A 23,518-nucleotide genomic window follows, 5' to 3' on the forward strand; every position below is an offset into this window, starting at 1 on the left:
GTACCTTATGTTTCCTCTCCTTATGACAAACGACACAAAAAGACAAAGATGAAGGAAGACAGATTATTTCTGAGATCAAAAGGATCAAATAGAAATGAAGAGTACTCCCAAGACACCAAAAGGCATTTTTTTCTTTTATCAAAATAACTAGTTTACAAGTATTTTCTTCTGCCAATTCCAATTTAGAGAGGGAAGAAGACTCTGAATCTTACTACTCTTGCCTCAAACTGCTTCCACAGTAGAGCTCCAAGAAGCTGACAGGAAGAAATCTGACCTATGAAGGCCTTTTGTCAGAGGTCCAAGATGTGAGATGTAGCAGTTCAGGAGTGAGCAATGTTCCAGCCGGTAAAAGTTGGCCCCACGCTGAGGCCAACTTCCTTATGGGATCCAAAGATTACCCTAAACCCCCTCTAAGCTCTTTGTGAGCTCTTCAGTTAGTAACCAAATTGAAAACAGTCACAATTTTAAAAAGCTCAAGATCACTAGTGAATAGAGAAATGCAAATGAAAACTACAATCAGATACTATCTAACAGCAGTCAGAATAGTTACTATTAAAAAGTCAAATTACCCATCAGACAAAGGGCTAGTATCTAGAATCTACAAAGAACTAAAGCAGATTTACAAGAAAAAAAAACAACAACAAAAAACCTCATCCAAAAGTGGGTGAAGGGTATGAACAGACGCTTTTCAAAAGACGACATTTATGCGGCCAACAAACATATGAAAAAAATGCTTATCATCACCGGACAACAAAAAAATGAAAAAATGCTCATCATCACTGGTCATTAGAGAAAGGCAAATCAAGAGCACATTGAGATACCAACTTGCGCGAGTTAGAATGGCGATCATTAAAAAATCTGGAAACAACAGATGCTGGAGAAGATGTGGAGAAGTAGGAACACTTCTACACTGTTGGTGGGAGTATAAATTAGTTCAACCATTGTGGAAGACAGTGTGGTGATTCCTCAAGGATCTAGAAATAGAAATACCATTTGACCCAGCAATCCCATTACTGGGCATATACCCAAAGGATTATAAATCATTCTGTTATAAAGACACATGCACACATATGTTAATTGTGGCACTGTCTACAATAGCAAAGACCTGGAACAAACGCAAATGCCCATCAATGATAAACTGGATAAAGAAAAGATGGCCCATATACATAATGGAATACTATGCAGCCATAACAAAGGATGAGTTTATGTCCTTTGTAGGGACATAGATGAACCTGGAAACCATCATTCTCAGCAAACTGACACAAGAACAGAAAACCAAACACCACACCTTCTCACTCATAGGTGGGTGTTGAGCAAAGAGAACACATGAACACAGAGAGGGAAACATCACACAATGGGGTCTGTTGGATGGTGGGGGGCTAGGGGAAGAATAGATGGGGGTGGGGAGGTTGGGGAGGGATAACATTGGGAGAAATGCAGGATGTAGGTGATGAGGGGGATGGAGCAAACTACCATGGCATATGTGTACCCATGCAACAATCCTGCAAGATCTTCATATGTACTCTAGAACTTAAAGTATAATAATAAAAAAGAAGCTTTACATCAGAAAACAAACAAACAAACGAAAAGTCAAACGATAAGAGATGCTGGTGAGGTTGTGGAGAAAATGGAAAGATAGATACTCTTGGTGGGAGTGTAAATTAGTTCAGCCATGTCAAAGACAGGCTGGCAATTCCTCCAAGAACTAAAGACAAAAATTCCAGTTGACCCAGGAATCGCATTACTGGTATATGCCCAAAGGATTATAAATCATTCTATAACAAAGACACATGCATATGTATATTCATTGCAGCACTATTAACAATAGCACAGACATGGAATCATCCTAAATATACATCAAAGATAGACTGGAAAAACAAAATGCAGTACATATACACCATGGAATACTATGCAGCTATAAAAAACAAACAATATCATGTTCTTTGCAGGGACATGGATGGAGCTGGAGGCCATTATCCTTAGCAAACTAACACAGAAACAGAAAACCAAATACCACATGATCTCACTTATAAGTGAGAGCTAAATAATGAGAACACGAACACATAGAGGGGAACAACACACACTGTGACCCTTCAGAGGGTGCAGGGTGAGAAGAGAGAGATGATCAGGAAAAACAAGTAATGGTTACTAGGCTTAATGCCTGGGTGATGAAATAATCTGTACAACAACTCACCATGAAGCAAGTTTGCCTTTCTTTGTAACAAACCTGCACATGTACCCTTGAACTTAAAATAAATTTTTTTAAGGCACACTAATTTGATTAGTTTCACATAGATCGATCTTCACAAGACAGTGATGTCTGATGAAGTGGCCAGAGCAAGATGCTTTCACACTTTGTAGACAAAGAACAAAAAATTTTAGAAAAATTACAGGACCAAGAAAATATGGCTAGAACACTGAAATTTTCCAGGGGAGTCACTAAGTGATAGATGAAGGGGCTGTAAATCAGTTGGAAGATAAGTTTTCTTCATTAAGTATGTTTATTCAGGTCCCTTGCAGTCTCTAATTTCAAGTCTCTTGTGGTAAGAGCCACTTTGTAGCCCTGGAATGGAGAAGGTGCCTATCCCAGAAGAATCTTCAGCACTCGCTGTATGCAGGAAGGGACAGATCAGTTCACCTTTTCTAAAACTACATTTTTCTCAATGTTTTTTTAATCAAAATAACCAATATACAAATCTGGAATATTTTGGGGTGGCACATCTTTCACTCCATTAAGATTACAATAGTATATGTTTACATTAAAAAATTGTGTTTTCTGAAAACATCCAGTTTGTGCACGTGTGTGTGTGTGTGTGTGTGTGTGTGTGTGTGTGTGTGTACAATGTCTCTGTTTTCTAATTTCCCATAGTTCTTTAGGATTGACTCTATTTCTGGTTATATAAAAGGTCATTCAAGAAATATTCCTGGTACATATACTTTGTATTAGATCAGTTAGTGATCTAAGAGCATGGAACATGTCAGTAAAAAAAATGAAAAAATGAAAAATCTCTGCTTTCCTGGAACATTTTTCTAGGAGGAACAAACAAGAATATATAGTCATGTTTCACTTAACGTCATCAGTAAGTTCTGGGAAAGTGTGACTTTAAGCAAAACAACCTACAGTTGATCCTCAAATAATGTCATTTTATTGCACTTTATTTTGTTATAACATTGTTGAGAAAAATAGTTTTATTATTTATTATTTTACTTAAAGTCACAATTTCCAAAATCCCACTGATGATAAGTGAGGATGTACCATAATATAAAAAAATACATAATGATTAAAAATGCATTTTAACCATGTTAAGTATTTTTATTTTATTTTTATTTTATTTTATTTTTTGAGACGGAGTTTCGCTCTTGTTACCCAGGCTGGAGTGCAATGGCGCGATCTTGGCTCACCGCAACCTCCGCCTCCTGGGTTCAGGCAATTTTCCTGCCTCAGCCTCCTGAGTAGCTGGGATTACAGGCATGCGCCACCATGCCCAGCTAATTTTTTGTATTTTTAGTAGAGATGGGGTTTCACCATGTTGACCACGTTGGTCTCGATCTCTTGACCTCGTGATCCACCCGCCTTGGCCTCCCAAAGTGCTGGGATTACAGGCTTGAGCCACTGCGCCCGGCCCCAACATGTTAAGTATTTTAAACAATAAATTTGGGTAGTGAGGGGACTCTTAAATTATAATAGTGTATTCACAGAAGGTTTAACCAAAAATTTTGCATTTGAGAAAAAAAGTAAGGAACTCCAGGCAGAGAAAACTCCAGTAGAATAATCTAAAGGAAGGAGTGTGCTATATTTTGAACAAATTACAGAAGGTCGGAATAGCTGGAGAAGACAGCAGGGAAAACGAGCAATGACTAGGACAGAGATTCAACAGGGATGATATTATTCATCCAATTGAATATTTACTTTGTAATATTTCTGCTTTGTAATATTTCTAAATAAGTCAGGATGACCTGAAAGCTAGATCTTCATATTTTTCAATATGATCTCAGTGTGTGATGTGGAAGAAGAGGATTATGCCTGGCAAATAGTAGTCAGTGAATCAGCATTGGATACCAATGATCTTAAAATTACACGTTCTTATAATTGCAGACATATCTGGAAGTGATCAGAGGGCCGAAGAAGATGACTTTCAAACATAAACTGTTTTATATGAAGTGTTCCTAATGCTATTATAGTTGGCTGCAGGTTTTCTAATATATTAGAATTACATCAGAAGATGATTAATTTTAATTGTCTTTTTTGTGACCTCAGGAGACTGAGGCAATAGATAGTCCCTAGGGTTCATGTCTCCTATGTTGTAACGGTAGATATAAGATATCTTATATCTTAGATCTTAGATATAAGAATGCCTGTGTCATTCTCAGCCTGGAAACATCCTACCTCTGCCATCAGTAGATTTGCTTTAAGATTCTAAAGGCAGATCGATATTAATTTCAATCTACATAACAACTTAGGAGGAGGAAAATGCACCCTTAGAACTCGACAGGTCTTGAAAAATATGTGTGAATGTGAGAAGAACAGAAAATGCTCTCTTTCTGCCAAGGTTTTTTTCAGAAGGTCTGACTCCTGAACCACAGCCTCATGAAAAACTTGTACCGGGGATGGAGAAATAGAAGAGCCTTGAGAATATTGGGAATGTGTATTGCCTTGCTTCTGTTAAGTTTTGGAGGAAAAGTCAAGGTAGAATAGACAATATTTAAGTAAATTGAAATGAACATAGACTCTCTAGTGAAAAAAAATAGAAGTCACCACTGCAATTAAGATTATATAACAGGAAACACATGTCAGTCCTAAAAGCAAAAATAATAGCTAAATTTGAATGGAAAGAAATTACAGGTAAGAAGATTTCATCTGTCCTATTTCCTGGATTCAAATATGGAAACTTTTATTAGCTACTTAATAGTTTCATTTGGAACATATAAAGTGTAACATTAATTTAAAATAAATATTTAAATGTCTTAGATAAATAAAATGCAGTATTTGGAAAAAATGTTCTGGCCAGGAGTGGTGGCTCACACATGTAATCTTAGCTACTCAGGAGGCTGAGGCAGGAGAATCACTTGAACCCAGGAGGCAGAGGTTATAGTGAGCCAAGATCATGCCACTGCACTTCAGCATGGGCAACAGAGTGATACACTGTCTCAATAAACAAAACAAAACAAACAAAAATGAAAGAAAACAGAAAAAAAAATCCTAATTAGAGTATCTTGGTTTGTGATGGATTGTCTTTTGAGATGTCATTAATACACAAACTCATGAGTGTAGGAAGAGAGAGCCCTTGAATATCTTGGTCTTGCATGTAACCTAACATCTTTTCTGATGGGTTGTCTAAAAGCCTTCTTGGATTATGTGAATAGTGATAATGTCTATTATAATAGAGAAAGACATTATCGATATAATGGGATCTGAGAGGTGTTGGACAGTAATTAGAGCAATATAATGATTCTTTCCTACTATTGGTTTCTGTATTCTCATGAACTGTCTTCATGTTGCAGTACTACCTTGAGATTTTAGTCCTCCTTCATAGGTAATAGTTGGACACAATGAATGTACAATGTGTCCTGAAGGGAGAGAAGAGAAGTAGAGATGGAGACAGGGAGGGCCTGGAAGAAAACAGAAGTTTGCAAGTCAGACTCTTATAATAGTTAGTTCTGGGTGAGAAGATATTCCTAAATCCCTTTCTCATGTGTTTTATCTTGATGCTACTTTCTAAGTCAGACTCATAATAGTTCTGGGTGCGAAGATATTCCTAAATCCCTTTCTCATGTGTTTTATCTTGATGCTACTTTCTAATATATCTTTGTGGCAGTAACTGTCATTGGACTATGAGTCTCTAGTTTGCTTACTATTTGAAAGTACAGTTATTAATGAAGGGAATATGTTAGGATCTAGACCTAGATAATGGAGCAGTTTGGTGTGGGTGAAGTATACATGGCTAGGAGTCTGAGGATTGGAACTCTAGTCATAGATGGGTAGATTGTTCTTCATATGCATATCTTTAGGAAATTCAAAGTTTCTCTGGCTTCTACTTTGTCACCTCTAGAATAAAGAATGAACTAGGTTATCTGTATTGCCTGTTCAAATTTTATTATTCCTCAAGCAATGAGGAAAGATTGATAATTAGCATGGCCTGAGTTGAGGTGCATATTCTCTGAAACGATTAGTTAAGTTGTATTTTGAAGTCAGAATTTCTGGGTCAGACAAAGATTAAAGTGCTATATGGAATTACCAATAAAGGCACAAATGTTAAGTGTTAGGGCTATTGATAGTTAATGCCGTTGTATAAACATAGGGTGTGAAAACTCATTTGTTTAAAAAATTTTGATTCGTATTACTGATTACAAGGTGTACATAATCTTGTAATCAGTAACTACAAGAGAGCATTATATTATGTTAGGATTATGTTTTATAAATTTATAATGCTCGAGGAGGCCTGATATATTTAATTTAGAGTAATCACAAGTATCTAATCTCTTTTTCCTATACTTATAAATGTTAAAAATTATAGTTAGTAACAATATTTTACTCAATAATTATATTTTCTAAAGAAATTAAAACACATTAAATATATTTTACATTTTAGGTATTTAGTAAATCTTGAACAATAAAATCATAGATTCTGAAAGAGATATTTTGCTTCATCCTTCAGGATCCGTAAAGGTACTCAATCATGTTTCTTATTTTCTTACTCTCCTTAACATTTTTGTTTTCAGAACTAACTTTCAGATTCTGAGAAACGATGTTACTGGCAGATAGAAATACAAGTGGGACCACGTTTACCCTCTTGGGCTTCTCAGACTACCCAGAACTGCAAGTCCCACTCTTTCTGTTTTTTCTGACCATCTACAGTGTGACTGTGGTAGGGAATATCGGGTTGATTGTGATCATCAAAATCAACTCCAAACTGCACACCCCCATGTACTTTTTCCTCAGCCACCTCTCCTTTGTGGATTTCTGCTATTCCTCCATCATTGCTCCCAAGATGTTGGTAAACCTCGTCGTCAAAGACAGAACCATTTCATTTTTAGGATGTGTAGTACAATTCTTTTTCTTCTGTACCTTTGTGGTCACTGAATCCTTTTTATTAGCTGTGATGGCCTATGACCGCTTCGTGGCCATTTGCAACCCTCTGGTCTACACAGTTGCTATGTCCCAGAAACTCTGCGTGGTGCTGGTTGTGGGATCCTATGCCTGGGGAATCACATGTTCTGTGATACTGACGTGTTCTGCTTTAAAGTTATCTTTTCATGGTTTCAACACAATCAATCACTTCTTCTGTGAGTTATCTTCCCTGATATCACTCTCTTGCTCTAATACTTCCCTCAATCAGTGGCTGCTTTTCTTTTTTGCCACCTTTAATGAAGTCAGCACACTACTCATCATTCTCACATCTTATGTGTTCATCGTTGTAACCATCCTCAAGATGCGTTACAGTGGGTGCCGCAAAGCCTTTTCCACCTGTGCCTCCCACCTGACTGCCATCACCATCTTCCATGGCACCATCCTCTTCCTCTACTGTGTTCCCAACTCCAAAAACTCCAGGCACACAGTCAAAGTGGCCTCTGTATTTTACACAGTGGTGATCCCTATGTTAAATCCCCTGATCTACAGTCTGAGAAATAAAGATGTCAAGAATACAGTCACCAAGATACTGGGTACCAAAGTCTTCTCTTGTTGAGCCTGTTACGTTAGGGGAGTTTGTCACATATATAAATAGTGTGTCCATATATATTGATCTCAAATCTATCTTTACAAATGCATAGAGTTAAGGTTGTACAACTGAACGAAATGGATTTTGTTTTCAACAGACTAAATTTAACTCTGCCTCTTACTTTCTGAGAAACAACAGTAATCTCTCTAATCATTGCTATTTCATTTATGAAATTAGTATAACATGGGTTAGATCATAGTTTGATTGTGAAGGTTAAAATATAATGGACACCTTGTGTAAGTCAATGAACATTATTAATTCTATATCCCTTTCTTATAAAATATCAGGAATAGACTAAGTGCTCAATAAACATATGAATTTCTTTTATAAATGTGTAAAATACTTTAAAGAAGAGATAGTCCTCATCCTCAAGGATGCAAAACTGTGTTGATAACAGGGCAATGAAGAAGTGGCTATTGTATAAGGCAAGACTTGATAAGTACCAAAGAGAGTTTGAGAGAAGAGAAAGTTCAAATCCATTTAGGAATTTTAGAAGGATGTGTTAATGAAATAGATATTCTTTGAAACTGGCTTTTGAAAAGGATATGGGCAGAGTTTAGGAGCCACATTTCAGTGAGAAAAGAGTTTTATTTAGGAGAAAACAATGTGAGTGAAACTAAGGAGATAAGAGTGTAATATACAGTCAAAGAGTCAAAGATCTAGTATGTATTTTATTGAGTTAACATAATAGAATGTGTGTGTGTTGTATTATGTATATAGGTACTTGACATGAACGGAAATTTTAATACAATATGGGCTATATCCTGACTGTGTTTTTAAAGGAGCTAGTGAGATCGTCTGATAAACTAAAATAGACTCTTCCAGAATCTGAGAAATAATGGATCAGATCTTAGAAAATCTTAGGTACCAAATTAGGGATGACAAACACCTGCCCAACCTGTATGTCACACTGTTAGACATCACAAACAGTATTAATCCATGATGACATTTTTTTCTTTTATGATAAGCATGGAAATAATATCTGACTCCTTCTCGACAGAATTCCCAACCACCTTTATAAAAATGTAGTTGTTGTAGTCTTTAGTTTTGAAAGTTATTTGGCTACATAACTTAATCAAAATAAAATAAAAATCAGATAATCATTAATATCAAGACCTATTTAACACAGAAAATTAAAAATGCTATCTTTGTCTTACCTTAATAACTCACTTTCATTTGAATAAATTGTATGCCCTTCTCCTTTTCAATGTGTCAAGATACAATCTAAACTAAATCAGCAATATGGTGGAAGAATTAAATTTCTAGGTGTTTTGTTATGGAAGAAAAAATAATATCAGGAAAAATTTTATGTAAACTTCTTAAACTTATTTAAAATGTTCATATTATTTTAGCCTTATGATGATTATTAAAGTTATGATAATTATAGTAATTTATTTTATATTTATTATTTGATAAAAAATTAACTAAATAATCCTTGTATATGGAAACATTTTTTTAAATGTAAGGAACAGCGTTTTAGATAATGAATGCCTGAGGAATGAATACTTTTTCTCTTGATATCTGTATCTTGTGGTATTCAAAAATTTATTCTTCATATACATCTGATACTTACACAATTTTTAATTTTCTCAAAAGTTGGGACATTGTTTTAATATTACATTGCATCCTAAATTTCACTATCTTTTGAAATTCTGAAAAGCTGCCATGTGAACAAGCATAAAATAGCAAATTTGATAATGAGAGAAATTAACCCATATGCCCATCACAAGGGCTGTTCTCTGCCAACCTAGCAGACTTGAGTGTGAAGTCCTGTTGGATGACCGGACCTGCCAGCTAATAGCATACACACAAGCAAGACAAGCCAAGATCAGCCATGTCAGGGACAGATCAGCAGAACCACCTGGATGACTCATGCAATAGTTTTGGAGTGGTTTGTTATGCAGTCATTAGAGTCATTCACTTTCTCAAATTCTGAGAAGGCTACCAAAAACCGGGTCTGTCAGGGGGAAAGAGGGGAGGGATGAAGGGGAGTGGGGAGTTGGGGAGAGATAGCATACGGAAAAAGCCAGATATAGGTGATGGGGAGGAAGGCAGCAAATCACACTGCCACGTGTGTACCTATGCAACAATCTTGCACGTTCTTCACATGTACTCCAAAACCTAAAATGCAATAAAAAAAACCTTCCAAATGTTTTATTATGTAAGAATTCACCATCTGATATTATTCCACATTGAGAAAACATTTTAAAATAATAAAATTGTTTTAAATTTACAATTGTTGATTTTATTAATACTTGTTGATACAATGTTTTATTCAGATGGCATCTTATGTGGTTTAAGTACATGTCAAAAAAAACTTAGTGCTTCACACTTATGTTATCTAATCTATGGATAGTGAGCATGAAATTAATCACAACTATTTTAAATTAGATCAACTTTTAAAAACACCTCCCACCCTTTTAAGCCTAAGATAGATAAGTTATGCAGCTTTCTTGTGAGTGGGTTGCCTATACCACATAAGGCATCACTGGTAATGATGTTCTTTATAGATGCATTTTAGCTTTCTATCATGACTCTCATCTTCAAGACAGAGGCATTTTTTGACAGTAGTTTGGCATTATACTAAGTGCAAAATGAATGGGTATTAAACAAATGTTTCCATCATTCTATTATGTATCTGGGTACATATAGTATACTATATATGTGTATATTATGTATAAACCCATATTCAATAGCCAATAGGTAAATTTTATACATATATATATATATTTATTTATTTATTTTTATTTTTTTGAGACATGTTCTCTCTTTGTCAGCCAGGATGGAGTGTAGTGGTGTAAACACAACTCACTGCAGCCTGGAACTCTGGGGTCAAATGATCTTTCCATCTCTGACTCTCAAGTAGCTGGGAATATAGGTGCACACCACCCACCTGGCTAATTTTTGTATTTTTGTAGAGACAGGATTTTTCTATGATGCCCGAGGTGGTCTGTAACTCCTGTGATCAAACGATCTGTCCGCCTTGGCCCCCTCCCAATGTGCTTGGAGCAGAGGCACTAGCCACCACACCTGGCCAAGGTTATATTGTCTAGAATACATGTCAACTGCAATTCTTTTCGATAAGAAGAAATTTACAGACATCTTAGAGAACCAGGCCATGCCATGGGTTTGAAGTGTCAGTTAAAGACAACTTTAGCCCTCATGGATAACATTTCAAGTTTAGGATTTGGATGTTTGCTTTTGTTTTTCTCATCAGAGTGATGCACATGGTAAGATATGAATGGATTAGAGAAATCCTATGCTTTTTAAAAGAGTGAGAGAAAAGAGGTTGTGAGAATGCTAGGTTAAAAGGAGACCCAGAAAGTCTCCTTAATCCAGAGAATTCTCAGATCAGTTTTGGAAAACACATAGATTATAACTGGTTACATCAATGGGATTATTGAAATGTTGGTTTCTCTTGGGGCACAAAGACTGTGATTTGAACACTGTTCATTCAGGTCGACATTGCTGCATTATTCAAGAAGGAAGTGGAGCTTGGAGAGATCCTTCAGATATTTCCATTTAATGACCACCAGCATTGAACAGGGAGTCTGCACCCCCAGTACCACTCTGGAGCTCTGTTCTTCCTTACAGTTGCACAAATGGCACAAACCAAAAAGCCACACTTGGCCTGTCTCTAGCAGGGACTCTGTGTGTGACTGCGGGCGAGTTACACTTGCTGTGCCTCCAGAATCTCATTTTTAAATGGGAAATAACAATACTGGTGTCAACCACTTTTGTGCAGATAAAATGTGTTCATATAATTGTATTTAGAATAGTATCTGGCACATGAGAAGTACTCAGTAAATGTAAGCAATTATTAGTATTCTTAGTAAAAGAGATTCATTATCCTCACCCCTTTCTGATATTTGGAGGATCTTTGGTATCGTTTCAGATTTACAGTCAGTGCTTGACTTACGACCACGGTTGGGACCACGGAACGGTTGTAACATGATTTGGTCGTAAGTTGAGTAGGCCATATGCACAGTTGAAATGGTGCATGCGGAGATGGTAGTGCTGCTGGAAACTGGTCCACGCTGTCGTAAGCCCAGCTGTGCAACGTTTGCGCTGCCAAACGCGGAGCAGTCGTGGCTAGCGATTGTGGTCCTAAAGTTGAATGGTCATAAGTTGCATAGGTCGTAAGTCGATCAATACCTGTATGCCCTTTAGGTAGGAGCTTTTATGTATAATACAAAGTTTGTAAGACCTATTAATAAAACTTCATAATGTGATATAGTAATGTGAGTACTGCCTTACAGAGGCAGGGCTTGCATGTGGCATACAATGTTCTGCAATTTACATGAACTCTGAATGTAATTGTGTTAGATTACAAAAATATGTAACAAGTTGGATTTTCTTTCACTTTATTTATATTCCATAGTGGTCAATAATTGCTGGAGTCCCAGGATACGATGGTTTCCTTGATACGCAGTGGTATCCTACAGAGATCAATGATTGTTTTGGGAAGATTATGAAACATGAGCCCCAGGGATACACACACACATACACACACACACAAACACATAACATTTCCATCATAGCATCTTTAGAAATAGGAAAAGCAACGTCTGTTCAATAGATTGGTTAGCTGAACTACATTTTGTATTTTTGAGAATGAGCATAAACTATATTTTCTGGAAGCTGGAAGTCTGATGTTTTTTCATCATGGAGGTAATTTATAGTCATACACAGCAGAAGGGGGAATTCAAAAGGATGGTAATAGTATTAGATAGTTTTTAAAATCTGTGTTTTAACCCTCTCTTAATCAGATAATATTTTTTTAAATACCATGATTTGAATGACAATATTTTTCTTGTTGTGTATTAAGGGACAATTTTGATGGGAAGTGAGAACTATTTAATCTGCTGAACCAAAATCTTATAACAAGTATTAGTGTGAGATGAAAAGCAGTGTGAACGAATTGGCATAAGCACTTGTTTTCTCTATTCTTCCCCCTTTCCCCTCTATTACACTAACTTTGTCCATGCAACCTGGTAAAGATTGCATGGTGACTTTTCCAACAGTCATCTTGGTGTTGAGGGTGGCAGTGAGAGGCCCCCAGGACTGTTCATTGGGGAACATGGATGTGAGAACCACCTCTGAAGCAGAAAAAAGAGGAATTATTTTGTCTTTGTGCCAAGCACTTTGAGATGTCTCTCTATGGCAGATTTCTCAATGAAGGAACCATTCAAATTTTCGTCTAGATAATGTTTTGTTGTGTGTGCTGCAGGCAGGGACCCTCATGTGCTTTGTAGAGGGCATTGTAGATTGTTTAGCTGTGTTCTCACTAGATGTCAGTAGCACCCCCTTCCTCTTGTAACAACCAAAAATGTCTCCAGACATTGAAAAATATGCCACTGGGACTCAAGTCACTCCTGACAAAGAAACACCGCTCTATGGACAATTAGCAGCTAGATTTTTTTCTTTAGATTTGAAAACAAGAGGATTTTCAAAAGTATGTACTAGTTTGAACTTGGGAAAAGATTTGTAACTTACTTCTCCTGGTCATTTTAAGAGAGAAAACCATATTATCAGAACATTTGATTTATTTTCAATCTGGCATTTAGTAATATGTCTCTTGTATATCTGAAGTCAGTAGAAGATTAGAAAAAATACCTGGCTGTGTTGGTCTCTAGTCCAGATTCTTTTCTTCCTGGAGTGCTCAACTGGTGCCTCTACAATGATGTATGTATCTATCAAGGGTCAGGGAGAGAGAATGTGAGGCTTCTCACCCTCACTTTACACTTGCTGTATGTCAAAGATTCGGAAAGTGTGTGTCCCTATTTTTAAAAAATTTCATTCTTTTTCCTCATTTCACTCCATCATAATGATGTTTTGTGAGAAGTCAGACAACTTCACACATTTTAAAACTAAATATTTATGCTCATGAATGTTGTAAGGATTAAATATAAGATGAAACTTATGTGTGTGTAGAATAAATGCATTTATTTTTATTATACATTATTATAATATGCATAATATTCTTTATGTGCAATTTTGCTGTATAATATCTTTCCATTTTATTACTTATCACAGTCTGTTTTTTATATAATTAAATTGATACAAAATTATCATTTTTATAACTGCCTGCTTTTCCATTATATAAAATACAATTGCAACCATATTTCTCTTATTTTATGTTTATGTCTAACTTTTAATATTACACATAATACTTCAATGAAGCAGTGGGCATTTTCTTAATAATTTTCTATGCACATCTTTGATCAGTTCTTCAAATAGATTGAAAACACTAAATGTATTTAACAAATAAATGTTTTAAGATTGAAGGGTCATAGTTACGGTACGTTGTGCTCAAGTGTACCAATTCCCTGAATCATGGCCAACATTGAAGAGTGTAACTAACCAAATCAGCATGTTAATTTTATAGAAAAATGATAATACACATTATAAAATGAGTTTATCTAAAATATATCAATACAATATGAACACTTGTGAGTTAACATCTTAAATAACTATATCTCTCATCAATGTAGTGGAAAATTCAGAGAGGGGTGCCATGTATTCTAAACATTATTTTCTAGGATCTCAATATTTGGAGTCTGCTAGGCAGATTAAATTTGAATTTGATAAGATAATAAGGCAAATTAAACAACTTTACCTCTTTGCTAATAATTCAGTGCCAAGCTCTCAACTGTGAAAGATTAATTAAAAGAACTCTATAGTTTTTATAACTGCTAATGTTTTTGTTTGATCTTTGAATTAAACTAACAGAACTTTTTAAAATTTCACAAAAGTTTTATTCTTCGCTGATAAAATTAGCTATTCTACTTCTTCTGATAATCTTTTTACAGGATAGAGCCAAAACTAAATTTTAGACTATATAATAGAGGATATTTCTTGGTTTCGTTCTCCTGTAATCCCGCATAAATTGGAGACATGGGCAAAGAAAACTGCACCAAAATGGCAGAGTTCATTCTCCTTGGACTATCAGATGACCCAGAGTTAAGAGTTTGTCTCTTCCTGCTGTTCCTTCTCATCTATGGAGTCACGGTGTTAGCCAACCTGGGCATGATTGCACTGATTCAGGTCAGCTCTTGGCTCCACACCCCCATGTACTTTTTCCTCAGCCACTTGTCCTTTGTGGATTTCTGCTACTCCTCAGTAATTGTGCCGAAGATGTTGGCTAATATCTTTAACAAGGACAAAGCCATCTCCTTCCTGGGGTGCATGGTGCAATTCTACTTGTCTTGCACTTGCGTGGTCACTGAAGTCTTCCTGCTGGCTGTGATGGCCTATGACCGCTTTGTGGCCATCTGTAATCCCCTGCTGTACATGGTCACCATGTCTCAGAAGCTGCGTGTAGAGCTGGTATCTTTCTGCTACTTCTGTGGGATTGTGTGTTCTCTGACTCACTTGTGCTTAGCTCTTAGGATTCCCGTTTATAGATCCAATGTGATTAATCATTTCTTCTGTGATCTACCTCCTCTCTTAAGTCTTGCTTGCTCTGATGTCACTGTGAATGAGGTGCTGCTGTTCCTGGTGGCCACTTTCAATGAGAGTGTTACTATCGTGATCATCCTCACCTCCTACCTACTAATTCTCACCACCATCCTGAAGATGCGCTCTGCAGAGGGCAGGTGCAAAACCTTCTCCACCTGTGCGTCCCACCTCACAGCCATCACTGTCTTCCATGGAACACTCCTTTCAGTTTATTGCAGTCCCAGCTCAGGCAACAGTAGAGATGTTGATAAAGTTGCCACCGTGTTCTACACCGTCGTGATTCCCATGCTGAACCCCCTGATCTACAGCCTGAGGAATACAGATGTGAAAGAAGCTCTCAAAAAAGTGATGAGCTTCAAAATCTACTTCCAGGGAGGATGTTATTAGCACAATTCAGGATCCTCAAGTTGTGGCAGTTGATGGTTCACAGGAGTGGTATAGTGTTGGCGTGAAGAGAAGGAACTCAGTAACTATGAGTGAATCTTTTTTTATTCACTTATCTTTGTGTCTCTTAAATTTAAAGGAATGGGATTAAACATATTTCAAAATTTGCAGCCAATTTCTTTAAAATAAATTTGTATAGTTTTAAGTGGATATGAGCAACAGTATTATTAAAATACACACATTTAGTTTGTTGTAAAACCTTCACAAGTCTAGTGAAGAACGCGGAGGAGTTATACTTTATTTCCATATCCATTATGAAAAGTATGATTCTTTTCAAAATTAAATTTCCATTATTTATAATGACACTTGCACCATCATAAAAGTGTGTACAGAATGGCAATTCCATATGTCTATGCATATATATGTCAATTTTTTATTTTTTTCTGCTTCCTGTTTATTTTGTTTTGTTCTTTATTATTTTGTTGCTGCTACTGCATTGTCCAATGTCATTGAAATTTTGGGTACTATGGCATCTGATAGATGACCAAAATAATAATTTCACAGGACTCTAGGGAAATTGTATTAAAGAAGCTGGAATCATGTACAAGGAGCTTACAATAATTCCTAAATATGTCAACAAGCGATCCTCTTAAGAACACTGGAAATAAATTGCAGGGATAAACTAACCCATATTCTAAAATTTGTTCTGATCTACCAACTTTCACTTATTTGGAACCACTTGTTATTATTATTATTATTGGCAATTCAAGCAGAACCATCTTTTAAAATGTGGGAATTAGAGCTAGTACTGGATATTTTTGGTCTACAGAAAAACACATTTTATACTTCAAATGTTAAAAACATAAATATTAACTTTGAAAAAAGTTTGTTTTTTTGTTTTTAATATTAGGTCACTAAGGAGTAATATCTATATTTAGGTGGAGAACATATACAACAAACCAACAGACAGATAATAACACTCCTCTTTTTTTATAGCAGATTTTGCCTATGTCACTATCTGTAATTTAAGGCAAATCCACCTAAACTCTTTGGCCACAATTTCATCAATAGCATTTATTTTAAAAGACAATAGATTCTAATTACTTTTAAATTGTGCCTTCACATAGCTATAATTATCCTGGCTACATAGATAGTTACACATTTCCAAGTCACAAAAATGCTATCTCTGAAATATTTCTCAACACACTTTTTTCTTCTCTATCGTCATTACCATTTCATAGTTCACATACTATAAGATTTACCATCATTAGACATTTTCACAAGTAATAAACTTTGATAATTAAACAACACAATTATTTCTTTACTATTAGTTTTAAGATATATCCAGTCTCAGAGATTTTATCATAGATGACTTAGATGTTATCTTCTAGAATTTTTAAAGTTCCAGTTCTTAGAGTTTTAAGTTCTTGATCCATCTTAAGTTGATTTTTTATAAGATGAGAGATAAGGATCCAGTTTCATCTTCATATATGTGGCTTGCCTATTATTCCAGCACCATTTGTTGAATAGGGTGCCCTTACCCTACATTACGTTTTTGTTTGCTTCATCGAAGACCAGTTGGCTGTAACTATTTAGGTTTATTTCCATTAAGCAATGAGTGGATAAAGAAACTGTGTTATATTTATGATATTTATATATATAAGATATATATATATATAATATATACATATATATATATATATATATGATGAAATACACATCATAGCCACAAAAAGAAATAAATTAATGACATTCACAGTAACCTGAAAGGGATTGGAGACTATTATTCTAAGTGAAGTAACTCAGGAATGGAAAACCAAACACTTTATGTTCTCACTCATAAGTGGGAGCTAAGCTGTGAGGATACAAAGGCAAAAGAATAATACAATGGACTTCGAGGATTCGGCAGGGAAAGAGTGGGAAGGCAGTGAGGGATAAAAGGCTACAAACTGGGTTCAGTGTATACTGCTCAAGTGATAGGTGCGCCAAAATCTCACAAATCACCACTAAAGAACTGACTTATATAACCAAATGTCACCTGTTCCCCAAAAACCTATGTAAATAAAACATTAAAAAAAGTAAAAAGATTTGATTAAATATGGTATGTATACAAATGCAAATGTTCTTTGCTAGAATTCTGTCAGAAAAAAAACAACAATGAAGTTCATATTAGCATACATTTTAAATGGAATTGTTTTGGTACTGTCAAGACTTTTCAATTCATGACTATTTAATCCTCATAACTAAAGTGTGAGGATTATACCATAAGATAAAGCCTAAGGTAGCTCCTAATAGTACAGAATGAAAATCAGTATTTTCTAGATGGTAAGACTTGTGATTCATTTCTGGTCTTTAACAGTGGACACATTCTTACTCCTAACATGAAGAGTATCAGAAAGCAAATATTTCAGATGAAAAAAATAAGGCTAAGGGTTCTTATTATATATACTTCTATTTATTACATAAATAAATAGAAGTATATGTAATAAGATACTTCTATTACATAAATAAATGCAATTTACATAATAATTATATTACATAAATATGTAAATTCTTTTACATAAATAGAATTTAGAATGTAGAATTCTATTACATAAATAAATAAGATACTTCTATTAAATAAGATACTTCTATTACATAAATAAATAGAAGTATATATAGTAAGTATATATAATATATAATGTCAAATGTTGAGTAGACATTAGAAATATCTGAGAAGGATACAGAGGTGAAAGATACATTATTTGTCATCTCCAGGAATTCACACTCTAGTTGGAGAGAAAACCATGCAAATGAATAAGCAGATAGCTACATTACAGTGCAGCTTGAGCAAAAATAAAATACAGGCTGTTCACAGAAATTGTAAGTACCCCAAAACTCTAAACTTGGTCTGGAAGAGTCAGAATGGAAGTTTTCACAACTCAGCAGTGTTTTGCTGTATGGGTAAGATAAATGATAATTTAACAATGAACTAGTTCATGAAACATTGCATAAATATGCAAACACATAAAACAGGACATATGATACCTTGATATTGATAATCATGTTTATTTGTACAGAAAAGTGAAGAGAAATAAGTCTATTAAAGAAAGATTTGGATGTCATTTTTAGGAACTTGGATATGCACATACAAGTGATTGCAAATCACAAAGATTTACACACCAGGGAATAATCCTATTGTAGAACTTATATGACAAGTTATTTTATTTTGCTAGACTTTAATTTGCACAAATCTGACGTTCAGTGGAATTGACATGTTTTACATGATTATTTGATTACAAGTTGATTATCCAAATTACTACAGTTAATAATTATTTTACTTTTATGTTCTAAAAATTATGTTTAAAATCATGAGCAGAATTAAATTTATAACTATTGAGAATGTAATTTCAACTTTTATTTATTGAGTTTACACATAATTTATGAATATGTTTTTGAATAAGTGATATATTCCCATGGTCATGGTCCACTTTCTCTTTTGGTGTTTTTTTTTTTTTTTTTTTTTTTTTTTTTTTTTTTTTTTTTAGATGGTGTCTAGCTTTGTTGTTCAGGCTGGAGTCGTCCAGTGGCACAATCTCAGCTCACTGCAAACTCTGCCTCCCAGGTTCAGGCAATTCTCTACCTTAGCCTCTTGAGAAGCTGACACTACAGGTGCCTGCCACCACACCTGGCTATTTTTTGTATATTTAGTAGATACGGGGTTTTCACCATCTTTATCAGGCTGGTCTTGAACTTCTGGACTTCTGATCCACCCCTCTTGACCTCCCAAATTGCTGGGATCACAGGCATGAGCCACGGCTTCCGATCTCAAAAGATATCTTACGAAGATTTAAACAAAATACAAATACAAGCAGATTTCTTTGTAAAGAGTTATTTTAGTGGCAGTGTGACAGGCATATGTAAGAGGATACATTTATAGGTCTAAGGACCAATTTGGAGGCTACTGAACAGTACAAATGTTAAATAATATAATGACCTAAAGAAATATCAGTGGTGATTTGTGCACATTAATCACAAGCATTCCTATACACCAATAACAGACAGAGAGTCATATCATGAACAAACTCCCATTCACAATTGCTACAAAGAGAATAAAATATCTAGAAATACGACTAACAAAAGATGTGAAGGACCTCTTCAAGGATAACTACAAACCACTGCTCAATGAAATAAGAGAGGACACAAACGGATGGAAAAACATTCCGTGCTCATGATTAGAAAGAATCAATATTGTAAAATTGGCCATACTAATTTATAGATTCAGTGCTATCCCCATCAAGCTACCACTGACTTTGTTCACAAAACTGGAAAAAAACACCTTAAACTTCATATGGATCCAAAAAAGAGCCTGCATACCCAAGACAATTCTAAGCGAAAAGAACAAAGTTGGAGGCATCATGCTACCTAACTTCAAACTATATTACAAGCCTACAGTAATCAAAACAGCATGGTACTGGTACCAAGACAGAGATATAGATCAATGGAACAGAACAAAGGTCTCAGAAATAATGTCTCACATCTACAACCATCTGATCTTTGACAAACCTGACAAAAACAAGCAATGGGAAAAGGATTCCCTGTTTAATAAATACTGTTGGGAAAACTGGTTAGCCATGTGCAGAGAGCAGAAACTGGACCCCTTCCTTACACCTAACACAAAAATTAACTCCAGATAGATTAAAGATTTGAACATAAGACCTAACACCATACAAACCCTAGAATAAAACCTAGGCAATAGAATTCAGGACATAGGCACAGGCAAGGACTTCATGACTAAAACGTCAAAAGCAATGGCAACAAAAGCCAAAATAGACAAACGAGATCTAGTTAAACTTAAGAGCTTCTGCACAGAAAGAGAAGCAATAATTAGAGAGAACTGGCAACCAACAGAATGGGAAAAGATTTTTGCAAGCTACCCATCTGACAAAGGGTTAATATCCAGAATCTACAAAGAACTAAAACAGATTTACAACCAAAAGAAACCCCATCCAAAAGTGGGTGAAGGATATGAACAGATACTTTGCAAAAGAAGACATTTATGTGGCCAAGAAACATATGAAAAAATACTCAATATCACTGGTCATTAGAGAAATGCAAATCAAAACCACATTGAGATGCCATCTCATGCCAGTTAGAACAGCAATCATTAAAAAACCTGGAGACAACAGATGCTAGAGAGGATGTCGAGAAACAGGAACACTTTTACACTGTTGGTGGGAGTGTAAATTAGTTCAACCACTGTGGAAGACAGTGTGGCAATTCTTCAAGGATCTCAAAATAGAAATGCCATTTGAACTTCTAGTTCGTGGATGCTGAAGTTACTTCTGTTTTATAGGGACATGGATGAACCTGGAAACCATCATTCTCAGCAAACTGACACAAGAGCAGAAAATCAAACACTGAATGTTCTCACTCATAGATGGGTGTTGAACAATGAGAACACATGGACACAGGGAGGGCAGCACTACACACTGGGGTCCGTTGGGGGGAAACAGGGGAGGGATGGGGTGTGGGGAGGTGGGAAGAGATAGCATGGGGAGAAATGACAGATACAGGTGAGGGGAAGGAAGGCAGCAAACCAAACTGCCATGAGTGTACCTATGCAACAATCTTGCATGTTCTTCACATGTACCCCAAAACCTAAAATGCAAAAAAAAAAGAAAGAAATGCCATTTGACCCAGCAATCACATTACTGGGTATATACCCAAAGGATTATAAATCATTCTATTATAAAGACACATGCACAGGTATGTTCATTGAGGCACTGTGTACAATAGCAAAGACTTGGAACCAACCCAAATGCCAATCAATAATAGACTGGACAAGGAGAATATGGTACATATACACCATGGAATACTATGCAGCCATAAAATAGGATAAGTTTATGTCCTTTTTAGGAACATGATGAATCTGGAAACCATCATTCTCAGCAAACTGACACAAGAACAGAAAACCAAACACCACATGTTCTCACTCATAGGTGGATGTTGAACAAAGAGAACATATGGGCACAGGGAGGGGAACATCACACACTGCGGACGGTTGCGGGGTGGGGGCTAGGGAAGGGATAGTGGGGGGTGGGGAGTTTGGGGTGGTATAACATTGAGAGAAATGCCTGATGTAGATGACGGGGGGATGGAGGCAGTAAACCACCATGGCATGTGTGTACCTATGTAACAATCCTGCAAGATCTGCACATGTACTCCATAACTTAAATATATATATATATATAGATATATGTATATCTTAAATATATACATATATATTTAAGATATACATAACTTAAATATATATCTATATATAGATATATATATAGATATATATATCTCGATATATATAGATGGATATATATATGGATATATATAGATGGATATATATATATTGATATATATAGATGGATATATATATATATATATATATATATAAAGAAATCTTACCTGCTTATTGCATAAGCCTAGAATTAAAACAATACCAGAGCAAAACATAGTTAATACCTTTCTGAGATTAATATGAAATTGAGTAGCTTCCAATAAATGACAGTTCAATAAATTAAAGTTCAACATAGATCAAGGAAACGTGTCCACATACTTATTTTTTATAATGCATCAAGAGAAGAAGGGCATGCTGATAATGCCATTACAGGCCTATACTCCCTTATCTGGAATTGTTAAATCTTAAAAGCCCTGAAAATGTAGCTTTCCAAATAGGTCTTAATAGTAAAATTGACCAGAAATAAACTGAAAAAAAAAGAAATATCAGTGGTGATGAAGAAGATAATCAAGAATTTCATGGGAAGTGTGGGATTTAAAAAGATGTAAGAGTCTGAATGGCTTGATGAAAGTTATATGATAAATCGGAACTAAAGAGGAGATGAACAGCAGATATTACTGGTATTATTATTGCCATTATAATATTTGTTTACTGGATATGTAAGATATTTGTAACAACATTAGATACCTTAATATATTGGATATAGCTACATATAATTTCTTGTGGGGACACTGAGGAACAAATTTCAAACATTTGCAGTCCTATCCTCTCTACACATGAATATATGCTCTGCATCTAATATCCTTAGCAATAAATTAACTAAGTAAATGTGAGACCTGAAGGAAGGATCTCCCTGTATCTTTTGTGTGGTTAGTGTAACAGAGAGAACAGTTAAGATTTGCAAAGACCAGGGGCGTGGTATATATTTAAGAAATGATTGTTAATTTTGCGCAGTGACAGTATCGTAGCCAATGAGATTTATCAGAGGGGCAATTATTGCTAATTAAAAAAATAGAGAAATAATTGTTGAATAAATAAAACAGAAAACTCCTGCTATACTTCATCATTATGCAAAAAAGAGACATGATAGGAATAATCTTGGAACATAAGGAGATGACATTTTAAACTTTTAAGTTAACTTTCATAAAAATGTTGCTAAAGCTGTGGTTGTTTCCTTCAGGTTTTCCATGAAATCAGAATTACATCAGAAAAGAGTATTTAATTTTAATAGCTTGTTTTGAATCTCCTGGGGATTAAGGCAACTAATTGTCCAGATCATGATGCCAGTGGGAGTGGCAATAGAAATAAAAGTCTTAGCATCTCCCACAGATAAGCTCTCCAGAGACAGGAGGGCTGCCTTTTCCACCAGCAGATTTGTTCACAGGTCTGAGAAAATGTGGATATTCTTTTCCATGGATAGTATCTAGAAGATGCTTTCAATTTTGTCTGTTTTTCCTTGTGAAACTAACTTGGGGGAAATTTCAAGTCACAACAGATATTATGTATCTGGATATCTGGGGAATAGAAAGAACCCCTTTCCTACAGAGCTTTGTGTAGAGGGCTTGTCTTAGCTGATGTCTCTGATAGCAGTGTCTTGAACAACTGTTTCCTGGAGTCAGAGAATAAAAGGACACAGAGTATATTCAGGAATATCTATCTATCTATATATCTTTGCTTCTATAAA

At 35.4% G+C, this 23,518-nt stretch overlaps 2 protein-coding genes across 2 annotated transcripts; both read left to right on the forward strand.

Moving 5' to 3' along the window:
- The first annotated feature begins 6,746 nt into the window (after positions 1-6,746).
- LOC101036452 (olfactory receptor 5D18) lies at positions 6,747-7,685 on the forward strand. Its single transcript, XM_003920085.4, has one exon. It carries the CDS (start codon positions 6,747-6,749, stop codon positions 7,683-7,685), a length of 939 nt encoding a protein of 312 aa, XP_003920134.3.
- A 6,834-nt stretch (positions 7,686-14,519) lies between these two features.
- On the forward strand, positions 14,520-15,625 carry LOC101036772 (olfactory receptor 5L1). Its single transcript, XM_003920086.4, has one exon. It carries the CDS (start codon positions 14,616-14,618, stop codon positions 15,564-15,566), a length of 951 nt encoding a protein of 316 aa, XP_003920135.2. The 5' UTR covers positions 14,520-14,615; the 3' UTR covers positions 15,567-15,625.
- Positions 15,626-23,518: the final 7,893 nt, after the last annotated feature.

This window comes from Saimiri boliviensis, chromosome 6 (genome assembly GCF_048565385.1).
Source record: "Saimiri boliviensis isolate mSaiBol1 chromosome 6, mSaiBol1.pri, whole genome shotgun sequence".
NCBI classification, from domain to species: Eukaryota; Metazoa; Chordata; class Mammalia; order Primates; family Cebidae; genus Saimiri; species Saimiri boliviensis.